The sequence below is a fragment of the Meleagris gallopavo genome, chromosome 3, assembly GCF_000146605.3.
Source record: "Meleagris gallopavo isolate NT-WF06-2002-E0010 breed Aviagen turkey brand Nicholas breeding stock chromosome 3, Turkey_5.1, whole genome shotgun sequence".
NCBI lineage: Eukaryota > Metazoa > Chordata > Aves > Galliformes > Phasianidae > Meleagris > Meleagris gallopavo.
Window position 1 is genome coordinate 91,934,499 of NC_015013.2, and position 24,485 is coordinate 91,958,983.

The window sequence follows — 24,485 nt, forward strand, 5'->3', positions numbered from 1 at the left end:
GAAGTTTGTAAGCAGGAGAGGGACTGACTTTTTTCATAGGCAGAAAGTGGACAATGAAGAATGGCTTTAACCTAAAAAAGGAGAAATTTAAGTTAGATGTTAGGAAGAAATACTTCATTCAGAGGGTGGTGGCACTGACACAGGCTGCCCAGAAAAAGCTGTGGATGCCCCATCCCTGGAGACATTCCAGCCAGGTTCACTGGGGCCCTGGGCAGCTTGATCTGGTGGGTGGCAGTCCTGTCTATGGCAGGGGGTTGGAACTGGATTGACATTAAGGTCCTTTCCAATCTAAGCCATTTTAGCATTCTAGGATTCTAGAGTTCAAAGTATGTATGAAAGGACTCCATGTTATTAACTCCATGTTGTGGGTATGGAGGATGCGCTGCCTTCCACTATTACTACATGGGGCTGGCTAATGCACTGAAAAGAAGTCATGTGGCTCTCCTATCCATATAACCACATCCTCAACCAGCATCCTCTTGATAAAGATAATGGCAGGAAGTGGACAAATGCCTGCTGCAAAACTATACTGCAGTGCACTGGTCCTGCAAACATACATAAGGGTGCAAACAAACAGCTTTACACAATTCTTGTAGGCCAAATACTCTGGGCTTGTTTTCAGTATGGGAAAGAATTACACTCCTACTCACGAGCTAGGAGCCAAAGGAAGGAGAATCCTTCTCATACCAGGTCCATAGGATTCTAAATATGGAACTCTGTGGAAGTCCAGGCCAGTAGAGATATAGAGATGTAGAGAACTTGTCCATGGCAAGAATGCAGAGGAAACTTGATAACTGCGAGAGAACAGTACTGTTTTAAGACTAAATTCCAAGTTTTCTTTAAAGAAGCAGAGAAAATCTCAGATCATCTGTGGAAAGGAACTCTGTACAGTGCAGACAAAGCACTGTTTTGGAAGAAAACCATTATAATATTCTCTTCTCACCAAAATAAAGTAAATATATATAAGGTATTTCAATAGTAATCATTTTTGATTGATCTCAGTGTTATCAATGTGAAGTTTTCCTGACAGTCTCTGCCTGTGGAAAGCTCTTAACTTCAGGAAATTCATTCATCTCTGAAACATTTTCTGGTCATCTAATTTCCTTTTAGCCTTATTAAAATTTAAGTGGTATACACCAGAGACGTGGTGGATGCTTCGTCCCTGTAGTCATTCAAGATCAGGCTGGACAGGGCTCTGAGCAACACAATCCAGCTGGAGGTGTCCTTGTTCACTGCAGGGGAGTTGGCCTAGTTGGCCTTTAAAGGTGCGTACCTACTCAAATGATTCTATGATTCTATGATTCCTTCTAGTTTTAATTCATCTTTGGTCAAACTGCTACTTTTCGCAGTTATCTGATACTATTAAGATCTATGGGATAAAATGATAGATCAATATTTAACATGAATAGGGTAATCATCCAAGGGAAAAGCAAAAAAACCCCAAACATTAAACAGATATGGATCTAAGTCACTCTTAAGTGAAACAGGACAAAAATGCAACAGAGCCTAAAACTCAGGCATCCTGTGCTGTAAAGCTACTCAAAAGCAGACAGCACCTATTCTCTTCAGTTTTGGAGAGTTAATGGTTCCGGGCTCTGTAAATATTAGATGTGAGACCACAAGGATCAGCCCTAAACTCTTCTTGACCACAGTACAGTTTAGATCCATACACGCATTTTGGTATCTCTGTATTTTTCTCTGCTGTGTATCTGAACCCAAACTGAAAACAATGAGCCTTGGACACTCCTCTGAGGCTGAAAAATGGAAGTCAAATTTTAACATTCTAGGGCTTTCAGCTTAGCAGACTAGGGGAAAGAGGAGAAAAGTGACCTGGAGGCCTGGCAACATATAGAGATGTACAATCATGGGAGGTCTGGTCCATACAGCTCTGGTTGCATCTGGCTCAGCTTGACCTCAGGGCCTGGCAGTCATCCTCCAGACAGCAAATTCCCATTGTGTGAGCTGTCTTCAACCTTGAATAGGCTTCATTTCTTGGCTGTGTCCTGGAAAGTGGATGTTGTTGCTGATAGCACTGTGTGGCTGCCAGCACACTGGAGCCAAATCTCCCCCCTCTCTGCACTTTGTTGCTACAGAACTTACACAGTTGGGGTCTTTCTTTTTGTTATGAAATCTCAACTGTTAATCTTCTCAGTGGATTTAGGGAAGAAAAGGACACGTTAAAATTGCACTTTTGACTCCAGGTTCCACTTTCTTGTTGATGCAGCCATGTTTTCTACTCACTGGTTTGGTAAACAGAGAATTGTTTTACTTTTCAAATCTTCATAGAATCAGAGAATACCTAAAGTTGGAAGGGTCCATAAGTACTGGATTCTCTCCTGAAAGCAAATTCCCCCTCTAGTCCCTGTCCAAAGAAGCCTTTTTTTTTTTTTTCTTTTTTCTTTCCTTCACACATCCCACACATTTTACATCCTGTTGTGATTTAATGCTTTATTCAGAACAAACAGGATTTCCTCTTGCTTTTGATGAAAATGCTCCTCTTCTTTGCAGCTCTCGCTTTCTGTTGTTGTGTTCATAAAGGAAAAAGTTGTTACTACTTCTAACTTTAATTTCAAGTAATTAAAATTCAATTGATAAATTCCCTGAATAGTTTCTACATCCACTCAGAAGAAAAAGGGTTATTTTTTTCCTGTAATGGGATGAACTGGCTCTTGAATATTTGTGCACTTCAAAACTTTGCCCTCCTGAAGGACTTATCGTGAAAACACACTTTTATTTTTTATTAAAGACATGGAATTTGGTTTGTTTGTTAGATGCTTGAACATGTAATTCAGATGAAGCTAACTGCAGCATTACAAAAATTAATAATATGGACGTATTTATGAACAGAAAACTGAGTATGAGTCGAGAATGTATGCTTGCAGCCCAGAAAGCAATTCTGTCTTGGGCTTTATCAAGTTTAGTTAGCAGGTTGAGATGATTGACCCCTCTGGTCTGCCACATGAGGCCTCATCCGGAGAACTGTTTCCAGGTCTGGAGCCACCAATGTGAGGAGGTCATGGACCCGTTAGAGTGAGTCCAGAGGAGGGCCATGAGGAGGATCAGAGTGGGCTGGAGCACCTCTCTTGTAAATACAGGCTGAACGACCTGGGGTTGTTCGGCCCATAGAAGGGAAGGCTCCAGACATATTAGCAGCCTTCCAGTACCTAAAGAGGGTCCACAAGAAAACTGAGGAGAGATTCTTTGTCAGGGAGTATTGTGATAGGACAAAGGGAAATGGTTTTAAACTTAAAGAGGGAAGATTTAGATTAGATTTTAAGAGTTGGTGAGGCACTGGAAGTTGGTGAGGCACTGGAACTTTTTGCCCTGAGAATTTTACCCAGAAATGTTAAGGAAGGAGGATGCCTCATTCCACTGGTCCACTGTAGACTCTAAACTATGTGGTTAGTCCTGTCTCTTGTAATGTAAAAATCTTGTCACAGGCGTGTTAAGATAAATACATTAAGTACACTCAGTTTGCAGTTGTCTCTTTTCTGCTTACAGAACCCATACTCCAAACTATTTCAGTCTTGACTATCTAGAAAAGTTAATGAATTCCAGATTTGTTTACTGATTTCCTCCATCCTTATAGCATTAGCCTTTATAATCATCTATGTGAAGTGTATACATTTTGTTTTGCAAGTAATGGCTCTGGTCCACATGTGGAACTGGTGAATTCCTTCAGATAATCTGTTTTGTTCCATGGATTTAGGATACATAACCTCAACAGAGGTTGGGAAAAGGAGATCTTTAGCTAATACGAACATAAAGTGTTTCATCATTTCTCTAGCTTATGAGTTGTCACATTTTTTATATCTACCTGGTGTGCTTGGGCAACTATGTTCTGTGTGGTGCCGTACATTTAACCTCATCCTGTGCTATCAGTTACATCTCTATTGAATTTACTGTTTTTAAGTAAAAGTCTTAAGACTTTTTAAGACTTTTTGTTTTTTTTGCTCTTGTTCAGTAGATCTTTGCTTTTTAATAAGCAGAATAAATGCTCAGAAGTGTGTGCTTCACATTCTGCTGCTTGCTTCTCCTTTGAACATCAAGAATCACTATAGCAAAGAACTTCAGAGTTCCTTTTAGAGTTCCTTTTTGGCACATAATAAAACACAGTGACAAAATGCCTAATTAAATCCACTGAGGGAGATTTCAAGAGGCAGTTGTTTGACATTAGTAGTCTGTCATACAGCTAACGGCTTTACATCAGCTTTAGGAAGAAAACAATTAGGAAGATAATGTGTTCCCAGGGAATTCAATATTTCATCTCCTTGAAGAATTGATTTAGAGCAGCATCTGTTCTGTGCTCTGTATTGTTTTATATTTTCTTTCAGATCCCTGCACCTTAAGTGGATTATTTAGATACTCATCTATTTGTTTGAATCAGTTTGTATACACACATATGTAATAGGACTCTTTCTAGGATTTGCAGTAGGGGGATGGGAATGCAGAAAACTCAACCATTGGAAGTAGCATAGGCCATGGCAACATTTCTGTTCTGCTGCTGGTGCTGTGAGGTGCCAGGAGAGTTTGAATGTTTGTCAGCAGAGGCCACAAAAGATATCCAGTTCCCTTTCCTTCTTTGTGTCAACACAGACGCTCTTATTATTCTGTGTTCATATTTGAATTCCCCCTGTGCCATTAACCACTTTGTATGTCCTGGCAGGGGGTGTTTGTGGTTTGTCTCTTGACTGTGTGCCTCTTTTGCCTCTGCACCATCAGCGTGACAGCACAAAGCTCTTTCTCTTCCTATACATATTAGGATACCTACTGTTCTATTTTCAGAGGCTTCCAGATGCCTGGAACTTGTTCAGAACATGAGACCACCTCTTGCTGTCTGGATGTATAACATCATTTTCAATTCCTGTTTCCATTCCTTAATTTAAATGCTGCTGCCACTAGCTAAATAAGTTTATAGCACCATAAATACTTCCTTTATCGCCATGAGCTTTTTCCTGTCAACCTTTGTGCACTATGTGCAGTCAATGCAAAGGAGGGCTGTGTCTCTTCAGTCTTTCCTGTATCTGTCCAAATTATTGTAATCAAATCAATTTACCTAATTTGTCCCAGGTTAAAAAAAAAGAATCTGATTTTCAGTAAAACTCTCTGCTTTATACAGAGTTTAAGGTCCCTTTAAACCTCCACAGACTCATGAAAGAATACTAAGCCCTACATACTTGCTATGTTACCACACTGGGGCCCTGGACAACCTGACCTACTACTTCGTGGTTGGGCAAGCCTGCCTGTGGCAGGGGAGTTAGAACTTGATGATCCTTGAGGTCCCTTCTAACCCAGGCCATTCTGTGATTCTATGATCATTTATACTAATCACAGGAACTTGTTTTTTCTCCATCTGATACTCATTTCTACCTGCAAGTAATGAGAATTGATGATTTAGTAGATTTTTCCATAGACAGAGAAGCTATAATAAAGACTCTTTAGCATGGTCTCGTGATAGGACAAGGGAAAATGGATTCAAAGTAAAAGAGGGGAGATTTAGGCCAAATATAACAACAAAAAAGATTTTTTTGATGATAAGAATGGTGAAGCACTGAAACAGGTTGCCAGAGAGGTGGTGGATGTCCTGTCCCTGGGATTCAAGGTCAGTCTGGATTGGGCTCTGAGCAACCTGATCTAGCTGTAGGTGTCCCTGTTCAGTGCAGGAAGGTTGGACTAGATGACCCTTAAAAGCCCCTTCCAACTCAAATGTTTCTATGATTCTATAATTCTGTTCTGTTTCTGAGTATAGGAAATTCTGTGCTTCCTACAAGCATCAATCTCTTATGTTTGGAAAATTATGTTTGTCCTCAAGGGTTTTTCATCATGAGTGATACCAGCCAAAACTTTCACAGTACAGATGTGGAAGTATCATAAGGCCTCTGAGTATAGTGATGCTATTATATATGTTAAATAAGGGCCAGAGAGGTTTCCAGAGGATGTGAGGTAGAATTTGTAGAAATATTTGATTTGGAAGGGACCTCTAGAGGTCATCTAGTACAACTTCCATTGGAGAATTCTGCAGCTTATTCGTCTTCTCACTTTCCTGGCAATGCATTCTCGCCTTTTGGACCAAAATATCTCCCCTAACTCCTTCTCATCAACTGAGAGCTCTATATACCACAGCTCTGCTTTGCCATCTGGCTGAGAAAAAAACACTTGTTTGCTATACATCTTCACTGCTAAAACAGATCACTTGTTCCTGTGCCTTCAGAGAAGTCAGGCTGTCTCTGCAGTGAGAAATTAAAGAAAGGATGGAAACAGAAGTGTTTTCTAGTTTTCTAGACGCCTCAGACCAGCCTCAGACGCTGGTCAGATGCTGGGTGAATATTTGTATTCCATGTTTCCATCTTCTCAGAAGAGCTCTGATAACTCGGCTGTGGTAGATCCTGATGTGGATATCTTTGCTTCAAACCTACTAATGTTGCCTTATTCTCTGCACACACAGAGCTGACTCACTTCCAGTGCTACAGAAGATTTTGCCATGATTTTGCCTGGCAAAGGGTAGAATAAGGCATATCATTTTAAGTTTGGTCATTCTATTCTGCAGTCAGATTCTGAAATAGTTTCAAGTGTTTCTAGAGCATATGAAGGTCTGGCATCTTCTGCTTGTCCTAAGAATGTTACTGACCCATATTTCTTACATCTGCATTATCTGTCTAACAGATTTAATCAGATACCAAAATATGCCATTCTTGGAGCAAAAATATCCTTTCACTACGGAAATGATTTGCCTGGAAATGATACTGTTTGCCTGGAAACAATACTGTTTATTCAGCCAACTTGTAGGCTCCATCTGTTTTTCACTCAACCATGAGGATTTAGCAGTGCAGCTTTCCTTCTCATCTTTCACTGAAAGTCTTGAGGTGGCTTTGATACAGTGATATGATACCACATTAAATGGTAGTTACATTTTTTTGGATGAATCTGTACATGCCATGTGTTCCCAAGGGGCCAAGAACACTAGAACTTTCCTTCTATTGTCTTGAAATCCTCCAGCTATAAAACCAGACATATGGTATGTTTCCTGTTATCAGATAAAATAATAGTTAGCTTCCAAATGGCATATTTGTTTGTGCTTATGAAGAGGAGGTTTATCTACAAAATAGGATACTTTTGTCTGCATTCAATGTATTGTTTAACAACAACAACAAAAAAAATAGTGTTTTACTTTTGTGTGCCAGAACCAGACTTGAGCTAGCTAAATGCAGGACTGAAGTGGTTTGGCTTATGGATGTATTCTGCAAATGGTTTTGACAAAGTATGCAATCACACAGTCCCAGAAACTGTGGTTACCAGTGCCCTCTGGAGGTCTCTAGTCCTAACAGCCAAAGATGGAGAATTCAGACCCACAGGATGACCTGTCCCAGCGCTACACTCACCTCCTTGTCAAGAAGTGACCTTTCTGGTGTTCAGACAAAGGCTCCCTGAATGAATTTTGTGGCTATTGTCCATATATATGCCTTTTGCTACACTGAGAAGAATTTGGTTGTGATATTTTTTGCTCACCTTCATGCAGCTGTGGGTTGATACCAATCAGCCTCTTTGCCAGACTCCAGAAGCCCAGTTCTCTCGCATCTTGCCTCAAATTATGTTCTTTAAGACTCTGACCATCTTGTTTGCCATCTTCTGGTGCCTGTTTCTTTGATATCCCACTTAAAGCAAGGGCCCAAAACTGAAGTCCAGGTAGTGAAATAAATCCACTGATATCTCACCAAGACCAGATTAATTTCTGTATTCCATCTAACCTAGTGAGCCCTGACAAGATGAAAGCAAGTTGTTAGCCCTTGGTATGGGCTTCAGGGAAGACATTTGAAAAATAACAAGTGATCAACATGGAAAACCAAAACTAAGCAGTGGAAGCTTGACAGGAAAATTGTTATTTAAAGGAAGTAGAAACATACAACTTCATCAGTTCATCATCATCTCTGGGGAAAGGCTGACATTAGTTCAAGCAAAATGTTTCAGAATTAAATGATAAAATTATGAAATGAAAAGCTGTTTTAAGTCAAACAATTCTGCATTGGAAATATTGGTAGAAAACTGCTGACATTCAAAATTCAGGCTTCTGTTTCGAATGGAAGAATTATTAAAACTAAGATGATTCAGAAAAATGCCATCAAACTTTTGCTATTCTTGACAGGGGGAAAAAGGGAAGGAAAAATAAAAGAAAAAAGTGGAACTTCTATCTTTACTTTTTTTGCATGGCTTGGAACAGAGTGTAAGAATAAGAGGACAGAAAGCATCTTCCCCTTTATTATAATAATATGACATAAGCAAATGCAGAACATGGCTAATTGCAAAGTAAAACCTCTGCCAAAGCAGTCTGGTCCTATCTGGGAACTGGAACTATGATACTGCTTTTGTCACCCGGCCCATGACTCATATGTCAGCATCTTGTTCTGTACTGTTTTAGGATGATTTGTAACACTATAACCTTGGATGGTCCAAATGCACTCTCATTTGTTCTGCATTCTACTTTCCTAAAATTGAAGTCTGCCTATTCATCCCTTCTGGAGACTCTTCTCTGTTGCTTCTCCAGATGTTCCCTGTTGATTTTCAAACTCTAGTTCAAGCTAGTTTTACCACACGAGCTCATTAGCTGCACAGATGAAATGTGCAGCACAAGACTTTGAAATGTTTTCAGAACAGAGAAAATATGTTGTTTAATGCCCTAATTAATGGAGTATGTGGTGGCCATGTCAACTTGTTAATGATGTTCAAACATTTTTAGGTCACTGTAATTCTAAGGAAGTGCTACTCTTACTGGAAGAATGCTTACAAAACCTTAGGTTGCTTTCTATCAGAGAAGTTCTTTCATTCTGAATACTCCATGAAAAAAAGTAAAGAAAATACAAGACTACCTTGAATTTGCCACTATAAGCAATATTTTGGCAAAGCAGTGAATGTATGTAATCTTTACTCTGCAATTGTCTGGACTGAGTTAGAAAAGAATATTTCAAACATCTGCCTACATTCTTCCCACAGATATATTTTCCAAAATGATGTTATGCGAAGTTGGTTTTTCATTACTTGCAGATCTCAGAAATATTAATGGTTGACTCATTGTGGATTTTTTATTTTCTTAAGCTATTGAATGTTATGCTTCATGAAGAATGTTCCTTTCTGCTCAGCTTACAGTGCACATCAAGAATAAATCCAACTGGCACTTGACATCTACAGAACTGTCTTACAATGTACAAAAGTACAATATGTTTTGGAGATTTCATGTCTGAGATCAGTTTTAAGAAGGTATCTAGAAACTCATGGATGCTCTAGGGAAGCTGTGCCCTGATTAATCATATTTTCCTCTTCCTATTATGTGTCCTGCAGAATCTGATTTATATCTCTGTCCTGATGCTGGCTCACTTATCATTAGTATTATCTTGTGATAGTTGCTGAGCATTCATAGGGATTTAGGGATTTGCTGTGAGAGTATAACAAGGAAAACCTGATAGCACTGTGTTTACTGCTGATCTAGCTGTAAGAACTGGTTCTTTGTCAACCCATCTGTCTTGTATTTAGTAGTAATCCAAATATTCAGCAATATTCAGCTCAGAATTTCAAACAGTAAAGCCAAAAAGCGATTTTCTACCTTGATAGCCTGGTTTGAGCCAGGTGTTAGTTGACATCTGGCTGAACGTGAACCAGCAGCGTCCTCACTGTGGACAAGAAGGGCAATGGCATCCTGACTTGTATCAGAAATGGTGTAGGGTTAGAGAAGTGATCATCACGCTGTACTCTGCTTTGGTGAGGCTGTGCCTTAAGTACAGTGTTCAGTTTTGTGCCCCTCACTACAAGGCAAATGTTGAGGTCCTGGAGCTTGGATATTAAGAAAACTTTCTTCTCCAAAAGAGTGGTGAGGCATTGGAACAGGCTGCACAAGGAGGTGGTGGAGTCATCACCTCTGCAGGTGTTCAAGGAAGTGTAGATGTGGCATTGAGGGACATGGTATAGTGGGCATGGTGGTGATGGGCCAACAATTCAACCAGATGATCTGAGTGACGTTTTCCAATCTTAATGACTCTACGATACTAAGCCCAGTGATTTAAGCCAGGTCCTGCTGTGCTCATCAGAAAACAAGAAAAGCACTTGCTCCCTTGAACTGTAGTAACCACTACTCCTGCTTTCACACCCTGGCAATGTATAATGAGATAGCTCTTCTGCTGAGCTACACCTAATCTCACTTTGTCTCACATTATCTCTTTGCTCCCAGGTCTAGCTTACAGTCTCCTGAAGCTAGCCTTATTAGGCTTAAAAAGTAACCCTTCCCTGGCATGCCTTCTTCTCTATCTCCTGTGTACAGCCACAAATCACAAATGTGTCCTGATCTTTCTTCTTCTCATTTGTTTCTCAAAACAATCAGAAAAGACTGTAGACAAATGTAATGTCATTTGTGTGCAAAATGAGTAACATTTAGAAAGTAGCTGTTTTTCATGACAACATAATCAGTTGTTTCCATACACTGCTGTCTTTGCTGTAGCTTTATGAACATCTAAAGCCCTCACCATGGAAACACCACAGTCAACTTGCCCTTTCAGATTCATTTTGATATTTTACGTATTTTATAGTGAAATAAAAGTTGTCCCTTTTCAATGTGCCTTTGAGCCTTTCCTTTTCTTCATCTTAACTGAATTAGTTATTAGTCCGTCTATGGGAAGACACTAAGACACTATTGGGAAAAAATAATTTTAACGGCAGAAATAATACAAAATTTTGCTCTTCACATGTTTGGAAGCAGCAATATTCCTAAGGTTTTCAAACTGGATCCTCAACAGATCTCTCACACTTCTATCAAGGTTGACATAAAATTGCCTTTTTTCTCATGTGTTTACATGATAGGCATCCATATGTTCTGTGAATGGGGTGAAAATGTTTTGATTTATAGTGTCTCTAAGCATGATTTTCACAGTACTTTTAGAGAGACTGATAAAATTGATCCACTCTCAGTGGGGATTTGCCTCCCATTCAGATATCCACATAATACTACTCCCTTTTTAACTGCGGAATTGAAAGGTAATTCCAGGTCCTAAATGTGGTTAAAGCGGGTGAAAAATCAGCATTATGCACTGAGCTCAAGCTCTTTTTCTTTTGGGTTTACACTAAACAATCTCTGTGCTTTCCCAGTGATGGTACTCAGAGATGGAAGGGCATGTTGCCTCATTACATAATTTTTTTTATATACATACATACATACATACATGCATCTATTTCGACTTCTTTATTAAGCTCCAGCCCCTGTATTCTCCTGCGAAGTGTTGCACCAGGTTGGTATGGGGATGATACAGCTCTCTCAGTGTGAGTCTCCTGGGATGATTTTCAAGGAGCTTTGAGTTTGTAAGAACATTTGGAACTGTACGTTGTACATAGAGGTGACTCTACTGGTGTTTCTGCTCGGGCTGACTAAATACTTCAGCCAGTAGGTGGAACCAGGAGAAAGCAGATGCACCACCTGGAGGAGAGATGGGAGGAATTCTCAGTCCTTCCCTCAGATATGCATTTGTGCGTGTCCACTTTAAGTGTTGCCATTAACTTCAGTGTCCTGGCTTAGGACAGTCAATCTGAAAGAAATATAATCATTTCTAAAGAGTGATAAGCTGCTGCTGACAGCCCTGGGCACACAAATCCAACCACCAAGGCTGTTAGGAGTAGTCTGCAAATCAGATGATTTGATCACATAATCTCCTTTTAATAATAAGGAGGATATTATAAAAAAGGTCTCCACTTCAACATCTATCTCTTATGAGTGTGCCAGAGGTGAAGGACAAGAGATAATTCAGATTGCATCTCGAACATGTTCAGAAAGGCAGTATCAGAAATATAGCTTAAAAATACTCCTTTGAGGTGCTCTACAATTGGAAAATAAAGACAGTTCACTTTTTTTCTCATCAATAAAATAGAGGGGAAGAACAATGATAACTTTTCTCTCCTGTTACCTACCTTGTCTTGAGAAAGAATTACCTGAAAGAGAAAGATTTTAAGAGTAAGATCTTACAGCACTGGAACGGTTAAATGAATACATGCAAATGTACTTTTAAAGATCTATAAGAAGTAGAAGGAAAGGAATATATTGCAATGTATCTCAGCCTTTATTCTAAAAACAAAGCTTGAGGTTTCCTCATGTATTATGTAAAAATGTTGCTGTTCTCTTGCAGTTTGGTCTGCATGCGTTAATTTCAACATTGCATCTTGGTCTTTCCAACTTTAAAAAATAAAACAAACTTACATCTACGGTATTTTCCAACAGATTGGAGATACACCTTTCCAGTAAGTCAAATATGCTGCAAAAACTCTGGTATTCATATCTCATCTTAAAAATCTGCATAATAAAACTTCTGGTTATTGATTTTGTGGCCATGGCACCCAGTCAGACATTGTTTATGTTCTTCTTCTCTTTTCTTGACTGTGAGCATAGAAACTATCAGGAAGTTATTGCTAGTGAAATGTTATTATCTGTGGATACAAAAATAAATGATTTGGGGGTTTGCCTAGCATAAATTAGGAGAGATGTTATTAAAGAGAAATACTTCAGTCAGTAAGTGAGAATGGATTTTTAATCCCCAACAGCAACATAGTTAGATCTCATTAATAACTTGCAGTGGAACATCTCCTCAGTACCCAACACAGATTTGCTGACCCCAAGTTTGAAGAGTAGTTATAAAAATGAAGTTAATTACCAATGTCTGGAAAAAAAATATTTCCTAGCAGACACTTTTTCTGTTTTAAAATATATATATTTTTTTCAACTCCCCATCACTATTGTAACATTTCTCTTCACTCTCATGCTGAATTTCATACAAAATAGTTGTCCTCCTATGTATTATATTGACCCTTAAGACATGATTCTTGAAATGGTAACTTACATGAAGTTTTTGTCGTACTGTGGGTTTTTTGTTGTTGTTGTTTATTCTGCTTTGATTTTGGTAAGGATGACTGTTGATGAGGACCATTATTGTGTGGTTTTGATAGTAACCATGGAAATGATGGCTTTTATTATGGTTTTTAGAAAACATTACTCGTTGTGACTTAACCATCATACCTGTTAATAGGAAAGTATCCCAAAAGGCTCTGAGATGCTGCAGTAGAGGGGTTGAGTGACTTTTCCAAAGGGATTTGGATAACCCGGTGGTGACAGATGGCCATGACAAAAGGCCAAGAATTTTATAAATGCGTAGAATTGCTTCTTTTTTAGCAAAGGGAATCAGTAGGGTGGAGGAAGAAGGCCTGGAAACTGCACAGGTAGCACTTGCTCTGGTGCATAATGGACAAGTCCTTTACAAGTATGTAGTCTTAATCCTCACCTATTAACTATAATCACTGGACTGACAGGACTTACTGATTATGTTTTGTGTGTTGATTCACAGACATTTTATGTATCTACACATAGAGCTGTTTGGTTGCTCTTATTAACAGTAGAAACAATGGTCTGGGAAGGGATTTACTTATGGGGTTGGGCCGTGGCAATGGGCCCTTTAAATAACTCTGTGGCTTTTGTCTGTCTATCTGGATTTGATTAAGCACTTTTTTATTCATCAGCAACAAAGTAAATAGGTTTATTGCACTTGAAGAGGCTTTCAAGCGACAGATTATTGAACTTTCTCAAAGTATTCTGAGTGGAATGAAAAATACCATTAAAGGGACAGGGCTTTTCATTGTTCTGGACGTTCCTCTTTTAATGACTTTGGCAGCATTAAGAAGCTTTAAAGTGGGAATAAATTATATTGGCATGTTTTAGTTTAAACATGAGTTTAAATGTGATTTTAAGCTAACTTTAAGGCCAGCTCTGTGTAAAGGAGGTCTTAATGGATTTGGGAATGATGCCCAGAGCAAACACAGTACCTATTTGGCAGAGATTAGCAATGAGTTAACAGTTTAGTGTTCTACATAAAGGATAACTAATTACTAAGATACTTAAGCACATCTTCAAATATAGCACTAGCAGTGGAAATTCTTGGCTTTTCCCAACAAAGCCTTTGGTTGGAGTGAATAGAAAGCCAGCCCATCTCCACTTCGTTTTTTTTTTTGAGACATTTGACACTGTAAAGAAAATAATACATTGGAAAATGTATAGAACCAGGAGAAAACAGATGCACCACCACCCGGAGGAGAGACAGGAGGAATTCTCAGTCTTTGCTCAGATATGTATATGTAGGTGTCCTCATTAAGTGCTGCTATTAACTTCAGTGTTCTGGCTTAGGACAGTCAATCTGAAAGAAATATCATTATTTCTAAAGAGTGATAAGCTGCTGCTGACAGCTCTGGATGCACAAATCCAACCAGCAAGGCTGTTAGGATATTATAAAAAATGTCTCCACTTCCGACATCATTCTTTTATATATAGACTATATAGTTGTTGTGGGAGGAGACTAAAGCACTGCATGCTTCACTTGTAAGAGGAAGGCAGAAATTTATCTATTGGTATAAATAGATACAAGATGGTAATTTAAACAATGGCTTAACAAGATTTGAAATGTCTAGGTATTTTTGACTATTTGCTACACAGAAGGTGTGGGGTGAAAAATGAATCTAAGCTCAAATCTTAATGAAACTAGTATAGTTTAAAAACAATAAATCACAGAGGATCTGTCAGCAAGGCATCACCATGTCCTGAGTGAATCTCTGCACACATGTTAAGTAACCTCGAGACCTGCACCTACTCTAAGGGGGATTCTCCTGTGCAGCCAGATTCTTGCAAGGAGGACTCTCCCAGGGGTTCTTAGACTGCTTGCTATTTTTGGGTGAGATGATTGACTCACAGCCATACAATTTAGAATTGGTTCTATTGAACCAGGTGTCTGTTATCAGGTGTTTGAGCACCAGTGGTGAAACCTTGATTGTTATTAGTCCCGAGAACAAGATCTTTTCCTCATTGTGTGCACTGGGCCTTAATTAGACCACAACGATCAGGCTGGATTGGGTGAAGGGAGAGGGGGGTGTTGAGGAGGGCAAGGAGTGCACTGTCACAACATTACAAGATAGCCAGGAATGGATGGGATTTCCTTAGAAGTCGTTAGACCTTGTCTTTCCTTGTTCTCTGCACTTTGCAGAGTTGCATTCTTTGCAGCCCTCACATCTTGTCATTGGGGAAAGTTTTTACTTTAGGACTGAAAGAGAGTATCTCTGTTGAATGTGTGTGTGTGAACACTACAAAGGATGGATAAGGATGAGGATGGTTAAAAGAAATGCATGTCTTTTTTAATTCATTTTTTAAAATGTTATAGCCAGAGTATAGCTTTCTTGCTTAGCACTGGGAATCTCTCAGGGAACTCAATTTTATGTGTGTTATGTTACAGGAGGCAAGCAAAACATTATTCAGAGGTGAGTGTATTGAATATCAAAATACTCAGAGCCAGTTGGATAGATTTTTATTTCAGAGACTCTTTGCTTCTCTTTAACCTTGTTTCTGTTCAAGTTAAAGGGCTAAGCTATTGTAAGAAGGCAGTTGTATTAATGCTATTGCAAGAAGAGAATAGGTGGCCAAGCCATCCTCAGGAGATCCATGATGGAGTGTAAAATCTGTAGGTTTTAGTTCATCCTCACAGCAAAGAAGTTCCTAGCTGCATGCCAGAGAGTGTTGTGGGCTCACAGATCTTTTTCCTGTCCTCTTGTGAGAGGATGTTTTGAATGCAAGACACACATAAATATGGATAAACCCAAGGAAAATGAAGTCAGATAGAGCCCATTTTCCTCTGTTTTCAAAATACAACACTTTATCCTCTTTTGCAGAAGAGAAGGCCCCGGGGAGATCTCATTGTGGCCTTCCAATACTTGAAGGGAGCATATACACAGAAGGAGGAACAGCTGTTTATGAGGGTTGATAGTGTTAGGACAAGGGGGAATGGTTTTAAACTGAGACAGGGGAGATTTAGGTTAGATATTAGGAGAAAGTTTTTCACACAGAGGGTGGTGACACACTGAAACAGGTTGCCCAAGGAGGTTGTGGATGCCCCATCCCTGGAGGCATTCAAGGCCAGGCTGGATGTGGCTCTGGGCAGCCTGGTCTGGTGGTTGGCTATCCTGCACATGCCAGGGGGGTTGAAACTAGATAATCACTGTGGTCCTTTTCAACTGTGGCCATTCTATGATGATTCTATGATGACCCTGGTTGGGGACCTGAGTGGCAGCTACGGTTGCCTGAGGGAGCCTTCAAGTTGTCAAAAGGCTCTAATGCCATCTCTCAACGAACAGGCAACAGCAGCTATGGTGAAGCATCCTCTGCCACACCACCGTATTCTCTCTCATAGCCAAGTACCCAGGATAACACAGACTGGACTCATCACGTCTTCATCTCATATATCAGATTTTCCTACATGTTCGGAGAGGAGAGGTCTGGAAAAAGCTGAGTACCAGCATTCTGGGTCTATGCAGTTTGAATGATAGTCCAAGGTGCAGAGTCTTTGTCCTTGGTTGATATCTGAAGGGGTCTATAGTAGAGCAGCGTATTTATGACATTTATTCTTTGGTTTCCTTGTAGCGTCTTTGGAACCAATGGGATTTTTATTGAGGACTAATTGCCACAGGATTCACGGCCCCTTTTCTCTGGAACAGTTTCCAAGCTGTGTTTCTTTGTTTGTAGGCCACTGCCCAGACCTCCACCACCATGACCCCCACCATCCCTGCTGCAACAGAGGCCTACACACGGACTCAGTACTGTAAGTGGCCGTGCGAGTGTCCGAAGTCCCCACCTCGGTGCTCAATAGGAGTCAGCCTTGTGACAGATGGCTGCGATTGCTGCAAGATGTGCGCCAAGCAGCGTGGAGAAAATTGCACTGAGGCTGATACCTGTGATTTTCACAGGGGCCTGTACTGTGACTACAGTGGAGACAGACCTAGGTACGAAATAGGAGTATGTGCACGTAAGTGATGTACATATATTTTTGACCTAGATATACACTGGCAGCTTCTCTCTGTCTGAGCTGAAATTTATCTCACTAAATACCTGACTATAAATTCAGCGGCTCCTCCATTCATCCTCTTCCATTTCTTTTCTGTCTTTAGTCTTGGGGCAGCTGGCTGGATGAGGAATGGCAAATGAATTCTTGCTTTTTGAGTTGGCTCCAGCCACAAGCAAGAAGTAACCATCATTTGAAGGCCTTCAGGTCTGCAAGTAGATGATTCTACATTCCTTGTAACAGGAAGAGGTTCTATAGTGGGTCGTGAATGTAGGAAGTGCAGTTATGCAACTGGCTTTAAAGACAAGAAGTATTGAGGTCTGGATGAAAAACATGCTGGTGGAAAGACTTATTCCCAATAATGGTTTCCAAAGAAGAACAGCACATTTTTGTAGGATATGCAGAATAACAACTACAGAAGCTATGCTATAGGAACTAGAAACTTGAACAGTGATTTTCAAGATTAGAAAGATCCAAGGTAAAGAAAAGAGGATATAGAATCATTCTGATGTTTTCTCTGGTGTGAACATGGGATTTTCTTGGGAGGTCTGCAAGAACAGGTTAAGTAAACATATGTCAAAAACAATATCAGTACACCTGGCCCTGCAGTTGAAGAGGAAAACAAGCTGGAGGTTGTCTCAAAGCTTCCTCAGCCTTCCTAAGTTTCTTTGGAGGACTTCACATTGCATTGTTTTTACTTATCTAAATGCTTGTTTTCTTAGTTGGATTTCACAATTTGTAGTCCTCCCATAAATCCCAAATAATCACTACACTTGTGGCAATAACAGTGTCTTGTAAGAGGAGCTACAGCTTGTCCAGTGAGGTCTAGAATGATTCCCCGACCAAGATAATTTCACATGCCCTATAGTCATAAAAATATATCCCCTAATTTGTGACATTTTTGGTTATATGGTGAGGGGCATGGTGGTGTGCACAGCTGAGGGACATGAGACGCTAGGTCTTTCCATGGTTACGAGTTGAAACAGCTTATCTCTGACTACCACAAAAAGTTGTGGTCTTCCCCTTGCTTTCAGCATGTGGGTGGATGCAGATGACAGGATGTGCTGACACATTCTTTTCCATGTGCTATGTTGTACATAGGCTGCATCCCTCCAGTCTGAATACACCAGACTCTCACTGGCTATAGGGTGACTGAAGGCAAGGGTGGAATCCTGAGTTGGGGGTTGGGAGCTAACTGTTGTGAGGAATTTGCTATGTAGCTGGATGCTAAAAACTCTAGCTGTAGAGAATCCAAGATATAGAATCATAGAATGGTTTGGGTTGGGAAGGACCTTTAAGACCATCTAGTTCCAATCCTCCTGCTATAGACAGGAACACCTCCCACTAGATCAGATTGATCAGTGCCTCATCCAGCCTGAACTTGAATGCCTCCAGGGTGGGGGCATACACAACTTCTCTGGGCATGCTTACAGGAACAATTAGATTTGTGGAAAATAAAGATCCTGAATGATCTTGAAAGCAGAATTAGGAAAAGAAATAGAGTGGAAATTCAGACTGTATCTGGACTGGCATGCTGGTGTATGTCTTGGACATCAGATAGGAGCCTGTTAAGAGTCACTACAGCTCTCCTCGTGTTGCTGGATTTTCTCAGTACTGTAGCAGGGATGCAGTGGGGTGCAGAACACACATCCAGATGGAGAAGTAGGCTTTGTGCATATAAGGTTGGGAATTGTGAAGTACCCCCCAGTTGCCCATCTTAGATGCACACAGTCTGTTTTTGGGGTTGTTTTCACAATGAACCTCTTGATGGATGTGGACTTTAGAAAGCTGAGTTAGCACAGTCCTGGAGGAGTGTCCTTAAAGCAAATAAAAAGATACCAGGAAATACAGAATTTTCTTGAAATATGATCTGTGTATGCAGCCAGAAATATAACTGAATCCTCTGCTTTGGCTCCAACAATGAGTAAGCCTTCAATATAAAGGCTGAAGCATCATCGCATTTGGAGCTAAGCACAAACTGGAGATCTGGTTCTGTGCTTCACATTCCAGCAAGCATATTTATTTATTTATTTTCTATGTGTGTAGAAGAAAGGATTTGTGTTTGATCTTTTCATTCAACTTATTCTAAAAATAGGCAGCTTTTGAGGATTTTAATCCAGCATTTCAGTTTGTGCTGGCCCTGAAGTACAACCACACTGCAGCTCCATTGCCAACCAGACTTAAAACTTGAGCAATTTGTTCTCTGGGTGCACACTGCCTCCGTGTGACCAAACAGGAAACTGAAGCTTGAATTTACCATTTGATTTCTCCCACCGATTCCAAATAATTGTCCATGCCTTCAAAATTAAAATAGTTGCTCTGCATTTTATTGCCTGAATCAATGAGATTCCTACTCAAGGACAGTGAAAAAGCTTGATCATCCATGCTTTTATTTACAAATATCCATCAAATGATATTTTTCATAACATTACAGTGTTTTTCTTAATTTTCCAAGGAAATTGTTCTGTGATAAACTGGGTGGGATCTACTTGCCTAAATAGAGTAATCCAGTCTCATTTTAGGTGCTCCTTTGCTATCTTAGCTGTCTTCCTACTGCTGCTTTGGAAGGGTACAAGTGTCAACCAGATCTGTAGTACATTGAGACTGCATGTGATCCTCTCTTATATTCTCAGAAATTATCAAATTTCACTCAATTTCATTTTTAATTAATTGGGTTGTTCCTACTACGAATAGCTTCTAATAGTCTCTTTCAGCCTGCCGTGAAATGATCATTTAGGTGAGAATTTGTGCGTGAAACATTTTATTTTATATCATTTTTTTTTCATGAAGCATTATAGGATTTATTTTTTCAGTGATTCAGAATTAAAGGTTTCTCAGATGGTGTGACTACATTTGTCTCAGCTGAACACTGCAGCCCTGTCATGTCCCTATGTTGCCTCCTTTTGCTCAGAGAGCAGCTTGGTAAATCACAGAATTGCAGGGCTTGGAAGGGACCTCTAGAGATCATAGAGTCCTACCCCCTGTTAAGGCAGGTACCTTACAATAGATAACACAGGTAGGCATCCAGATAGGTCTTGAATATCTCCATAGAAGTAGACTCCATAATCTCTCTGAGCAACCTGTTCCAGTGCTCTGTTTCCCTTACTATAAAGAAGGTCTTCTGCATGTTAGTATGGAACTTCCCATGTTCAAGTTTTAAGCCATTGCTCCTTGTCCTGTTGCTACACACCACTGAGAAGAACCTGGCCTCATCCATTTGCCTCTTACCTCCCTTTAGATATTTATAAACATTTATCAGATTCCCTCTCAGTCTTCTTTTCCCCAGGCTGAACAGACCCAGGTTACTCAGTCTTTCCTCATATGGGAGATTCTCCAGGCCCTTTATCATCTTTGCGGCCCTCTGCTGGATCCCTTCTAGGAGATCCCTGTCTTTTATAAACTGAAGCATAGTATTCTAATCGTGGCCTTGCTAAGGCAGAGTACAGGGGAAGGATCATCTCCCTTGAACTGCTGGCCACACTCTTTTTAATGCACCTCAGAGTGCATTAAAAGGAAAACCTTAACACAGTTCATTGACAGCATTATTTTAATGGTGCTTTGTGTGTCTTTTTCTTCTCTCCTTTCAGAGATTGTCGGTGTAGGATGTGTCCTCAATGGAGTCAGATATAATAATGGGGACACATTTCAGCCCAACTGCAAATACAACTGCACATGCATTAATGGGGCTGTGGGCTGCATTCCCATGTGCACAAACTCACGCCCTCCCCTTGTCTGGTGCCCGAACCCAAAACTGATTAAGATGGCAGGGAAGTGCTGTGAGCAGTGGGTTTGTGATGACTCCAAGAAAATCAGGAAGACTTCTCCACGTCACATCTCTTCTGCAGGTACGGTGAGAGTTTGGTGGATCTCTCCTTAGTAACCAGGGAACTGAATCATAGCATCGTAGAATCATTAAGGTTGGAAGTGGCCAGTACAATCATCTAATCCAACCATCAACCCATCCCCACGATGCCCACTAAACTGTGTCCCTCAGTGGCACATCTCTACATTTCTTGAACACCTGCATGGACAGTGACTCCCCCAGCTCCCTGGGCAGCCTGTTCTACTATCTCACCACTCTTTCTGAGAAGAAACTCTTCCTAATATCCAACTTGAATCTTCTCTGGTATAACTTAAGGCCATTACCTCTTGTCCTGAATTGAAGTCAGTGTCAGCAACAAAATTATCAGCTTGCACTGTCTGGCCTGGCAGGTGTCTTGTATTTGTGTGAACAAGGCACAGACAGATGACTTCTAGTGAAGGACAGGACACTTACACACACCAGTGGGGTGTTTTACCTCCTGTGCAGCAATGTGAGATCAATCAGACATGCTTGTGTGACAATAAACACACTGTTGGCACTTGTAAGATGTCACAAGTCCTTTTTACTTCACCATTTTTTCTCTGTCTGGATCTCTGAAAAGCAAAGTTATCTCATTTTAATTTAATACTGAGAGTTTCTTTCTGGCTGGTACTACATTAGTAATACTTTTTAAAGCCCCTTTATCTTAATAGATCAGATACACTTTGAAATAAGTTATTGTGGCATAAAGTTCACTAGAAATTTTAGGCAAAATTGTCTTTGTATCACTACAGATTTTAGCAGTTATGTTCACTTGGATTTATGTCATTATTATCCTTATGTTATATGTCATATAAGGTATCTTCTTTCCTCACACTCACATTCACAGTGAGGATCATATAGTTCACTTAACAGATGTGGTACCATTTGCCACTTGCATGGTTTCTAAATCTTACAGTGTGCTTCCATTGCCATGTGTGCCACATTTATCCTCATAACATTGTGAGGCAACGTAGAGACATGAATCACATCATTCCACAGAATATGTCACAAAAGTAGAGCTCAAGAAGACACAGGTTGTTTGCAGTAGATCAGGAAACTTGGTTATTTTTCCATTGATTATACGTACATTTTTTTCTCCATCCTTGGACCGTATGTTTGTTGTACAATAAATAAATAAATAAATAAATAAATAAAAATCAGAATATTCTGAGTTCGAAGAGACCCATAAAGGATCATCAAATCCAACTCCTGAAAAATCTTTACTCTCTGTTCTGTATGTTAAAACCACCTGAGTTTATCACTCACTTCTGAGCTGCAAAGTAGGTCCAAATTTAAAGCATCTGTTACTGAAATGTGCCTTTTCTCTGCATGGACTATGGCACACAAATGGGCACAGCACAGCTTCCCCTGCCTAACTTTTTATCTTGGAAGTAAAAGTGTAGTTATCTTTTATTATATTTGATGTAATTATTAAAATAGCATTTTAAAATTGATAGCTAGTATTATAACGAGCATGCTCAGCATTGCTCAGTTTCTATCAGAGCCATGCTGTGAGCTGCAGACCAGTGGAGACTTTTGCAGAGACTGTGAAGGAACCTGACCTGAGGTCGATGGCTCCTTTCAAAACAGAGCCCACCCTTTTCTAAGTGGTTCCCAAGTTCCCTATGAGCTATTCAAGCTGCTCTTCCTTCCAATGAAAGGCGGTGGCTGCTTCCCAGACCTCTCAGCCGTACAGCAAGGACTGTCAGCAACTTTCTGCTGCAGGAAATCGACTGAATGGACTCAGAAATCATAACCCTTCATGGTGTGATCAGATCTCATTACTTCTCTGCACCAACTTCTGTGATGAAGTGTTTGCATTGTGGTAACACCTGGGGGCCCAGACAAGGACCTCCTTGTGTGAGGCTGTAAAGAAAAATAGAGAAATCAGCTCCAGCCGTGAGAGCTCACAGTGCTGGAGGGGCTGACACAAGTAGGTCAGTGGCAAAGGGGGTGGGGTGGGGAGGTAACAAAGCAAGCGGAGCTTCGTGGGGATGCTGAGCTGCTCCGTTGTGATTTAATTATTTGGGTTAGTGGCCTGAATGGGTAATGAGCTTGAGCAAGGGTGTTTAATACAGAAAGCTGCCTGACTAATATATGATAATCTGTTCCCTACAGCATACGAGGGGGAGGATGAAGCCTGGCAGAAGAACTGCATCGTTCACACCTCACCCTGGAGTCCCTGCTCAAAGACCTGTGGGCTGGGCATCTCCACCAGGATTTCCAACGACAACGACCAGTGCCGGCTGCTGAAGGAAAGCCGTCTGTGCAACATGCGGCCCTGTGAGGTGGATATCACCAAGCACATTAAGGTGGGGACCACTTCTTTGTGCTTCCCTTGAACTTTGTCTGGACATGGGGTCAGCCTTTGTTTGGTAGTGTGCTGGCCTCTGAGAGCTGCACTTCTGAACTCAGAGGCCATTAGTGAGCACACGCGGACTCACTGTGCTGCAGAGAGGTCAAAATGTCCCCTCCTGTGCTTTCACATGCTGGAATGAAAACCTTCCCCTGAGAGCTTTAACTTTATCCAAAAGCTCCTTACAAGGAAAAGCAAGCCAAGCCTGCTCTGCTCACTGCTGGTGTAGGCAGATCTGAGGCTCAGCTAGCAGAAAACTGATGCTGCACTGCTGGTCATGGCTATAAATTGTATTTTGCAAGTATCCTACTTGCAGCTTCTGGATTTGTGTGTTTAGATGTGTCTACCTGTCACACCTCTAGATCCAGTCTGTAAAACACTTTTAGCTGCTTCATAGAATCATAGAATCATTGAGGTTGGAAAAAAAATGATAAGATCATCTACTCCAACTACCAACCCATCACCATCATGCCCACTATACCATAAACTTTGGCGAGGTGGTTTTCATCTCCCTGTGCCAGTTTGAAGCAATGAGTATTAATCAGCCTCTTTTTCTGTTCCCTGATTTAGCCTGGGAAGAAGTGCCTGGCTGTCTACAGGGCCAATGAACCTATGAACTACACCATCTCAGGATGCGTGAGCAAAAATCCTTATAGACCCAAATATTGTGGTATCTGCACAGACAACAGGTGCTGCACACCCTACAAATCCAAGACTATTGAAGTGAGGTTTGAGTGCCCAGATGGAACTGAGATTTCCTGGAAAATCATGTGGATCAATGCTTGTTTTTGCAATCTGAACTGCAAGAACCCCAATGACATCTTTGCCGACTTGGCTCATTACCACGATTACTCTGAAATTGCTAATTAAATTGGCTGAATGCTGGAATTGACCCATTGCTCTGATTTTACAGAGGTTTTAAAATAAAAGGAGAATCTTTTATCCAATGCCAATGTACAATTTGTTTTTTCCTGAGTTAGGATGTTAAATTTCCTTGTTTTGCCACACTGCTTTTAGAGAGGCTTTGAACAAGCAGGGTTTTCAACTCTTAAAAGACCTCCATCCATTAAGAGCAGCCAGAAATTCTTCTATGCAGACTCCAGGACTTAAATAACAGTCCTGCTGGCACTGGAACATATTAGCCCAGCAGTTTCATTGTCCAAAGGAAAGAGTATTACACTAGCATGAGAGCAAAAGTATGGCTGTCAGGAACTTAGACATGAGCTTGAGACATCTTTACTATTGTTTCTTGAATAATATAGTCTAAGATGAAAAATGAGCATTGTTATATGTAATTTATTTTCCTGATAATACTTCAGCCTTTGATGCTAGTGACCCTCTGGACTTGACCTGTCCTCTGTCACACACACAGAACAATCCTAGGAAATCCTCCTCT

At 40.5% G+C, this 24,485-nt stretch overlaps 1 protein-coding gene across 3 annotated transcripts; it reads left to right on the forward strand.

Annotated features, from left to right (window-relative positions):
- Positions 1-16,487: 16,487 nt before the first annotated feature.
- CCN4 (cellular communication network factor 4) lies at positions 16,488-24,036 on the forward strand. 3 transcript variants are annotated; one of them, XM_010709364.3, is made up of 4 exons: positions 16,488-16,853; positions 20,477-20,734; positions 22,852-23,045; positions 23,660-24,036. In XM_010709364.3, exons 1-4 carry the CDS (start codon positions 16,598-16,600, stop codon positions 23,957-23,959), a joined length of 1,008 nt encoding a protein of 335 aa, XP_010707666.1. In that variant the 5' UTR covers positions 16,488-16,597; the 3' UTR covers positions 23,960-24,036. The 3 variants fall into 3 exon arrangements, with proteins under 3 accessions (XP_010707666.1, XP_010707668.1, XP_010707667.1); XM_010709365.3 differs by having other exon boundaries at positions 16,600-16,830; XM_010709366.3 differs by lacking the exon at positions 20,477-20,734 and having other exon boundaries at positions 16,489-16,853.
- The last annotated feature ends 449 nt before the right edge of the window (positions 24,037-24,485 follow it).

Bases quoted from the DNA above. Each gene is read 5' to 3' on its own strand.
- CCN4 (XM_010709364.3), top strand. From the start codon at position 16,598: ATGACCCCCACCATCCCTGCTGCAACAGAGGCCTACACACGGACTCAG. The intron at 20,735-22,851 runs GTACGGTGAGAG...TGTTCCCTACAG, and splicing joins ACGTCACATCTCTTCTGCAG to CATACGAGGGGGAGGATGAA. The intron at 23,046-23,659 runs GTGGGGACCACT...TCCCTGATTTAG, and splicing joins ATATCACCAAGCACATTAAG to CCTGGGAAGAAGTGCCTGGC.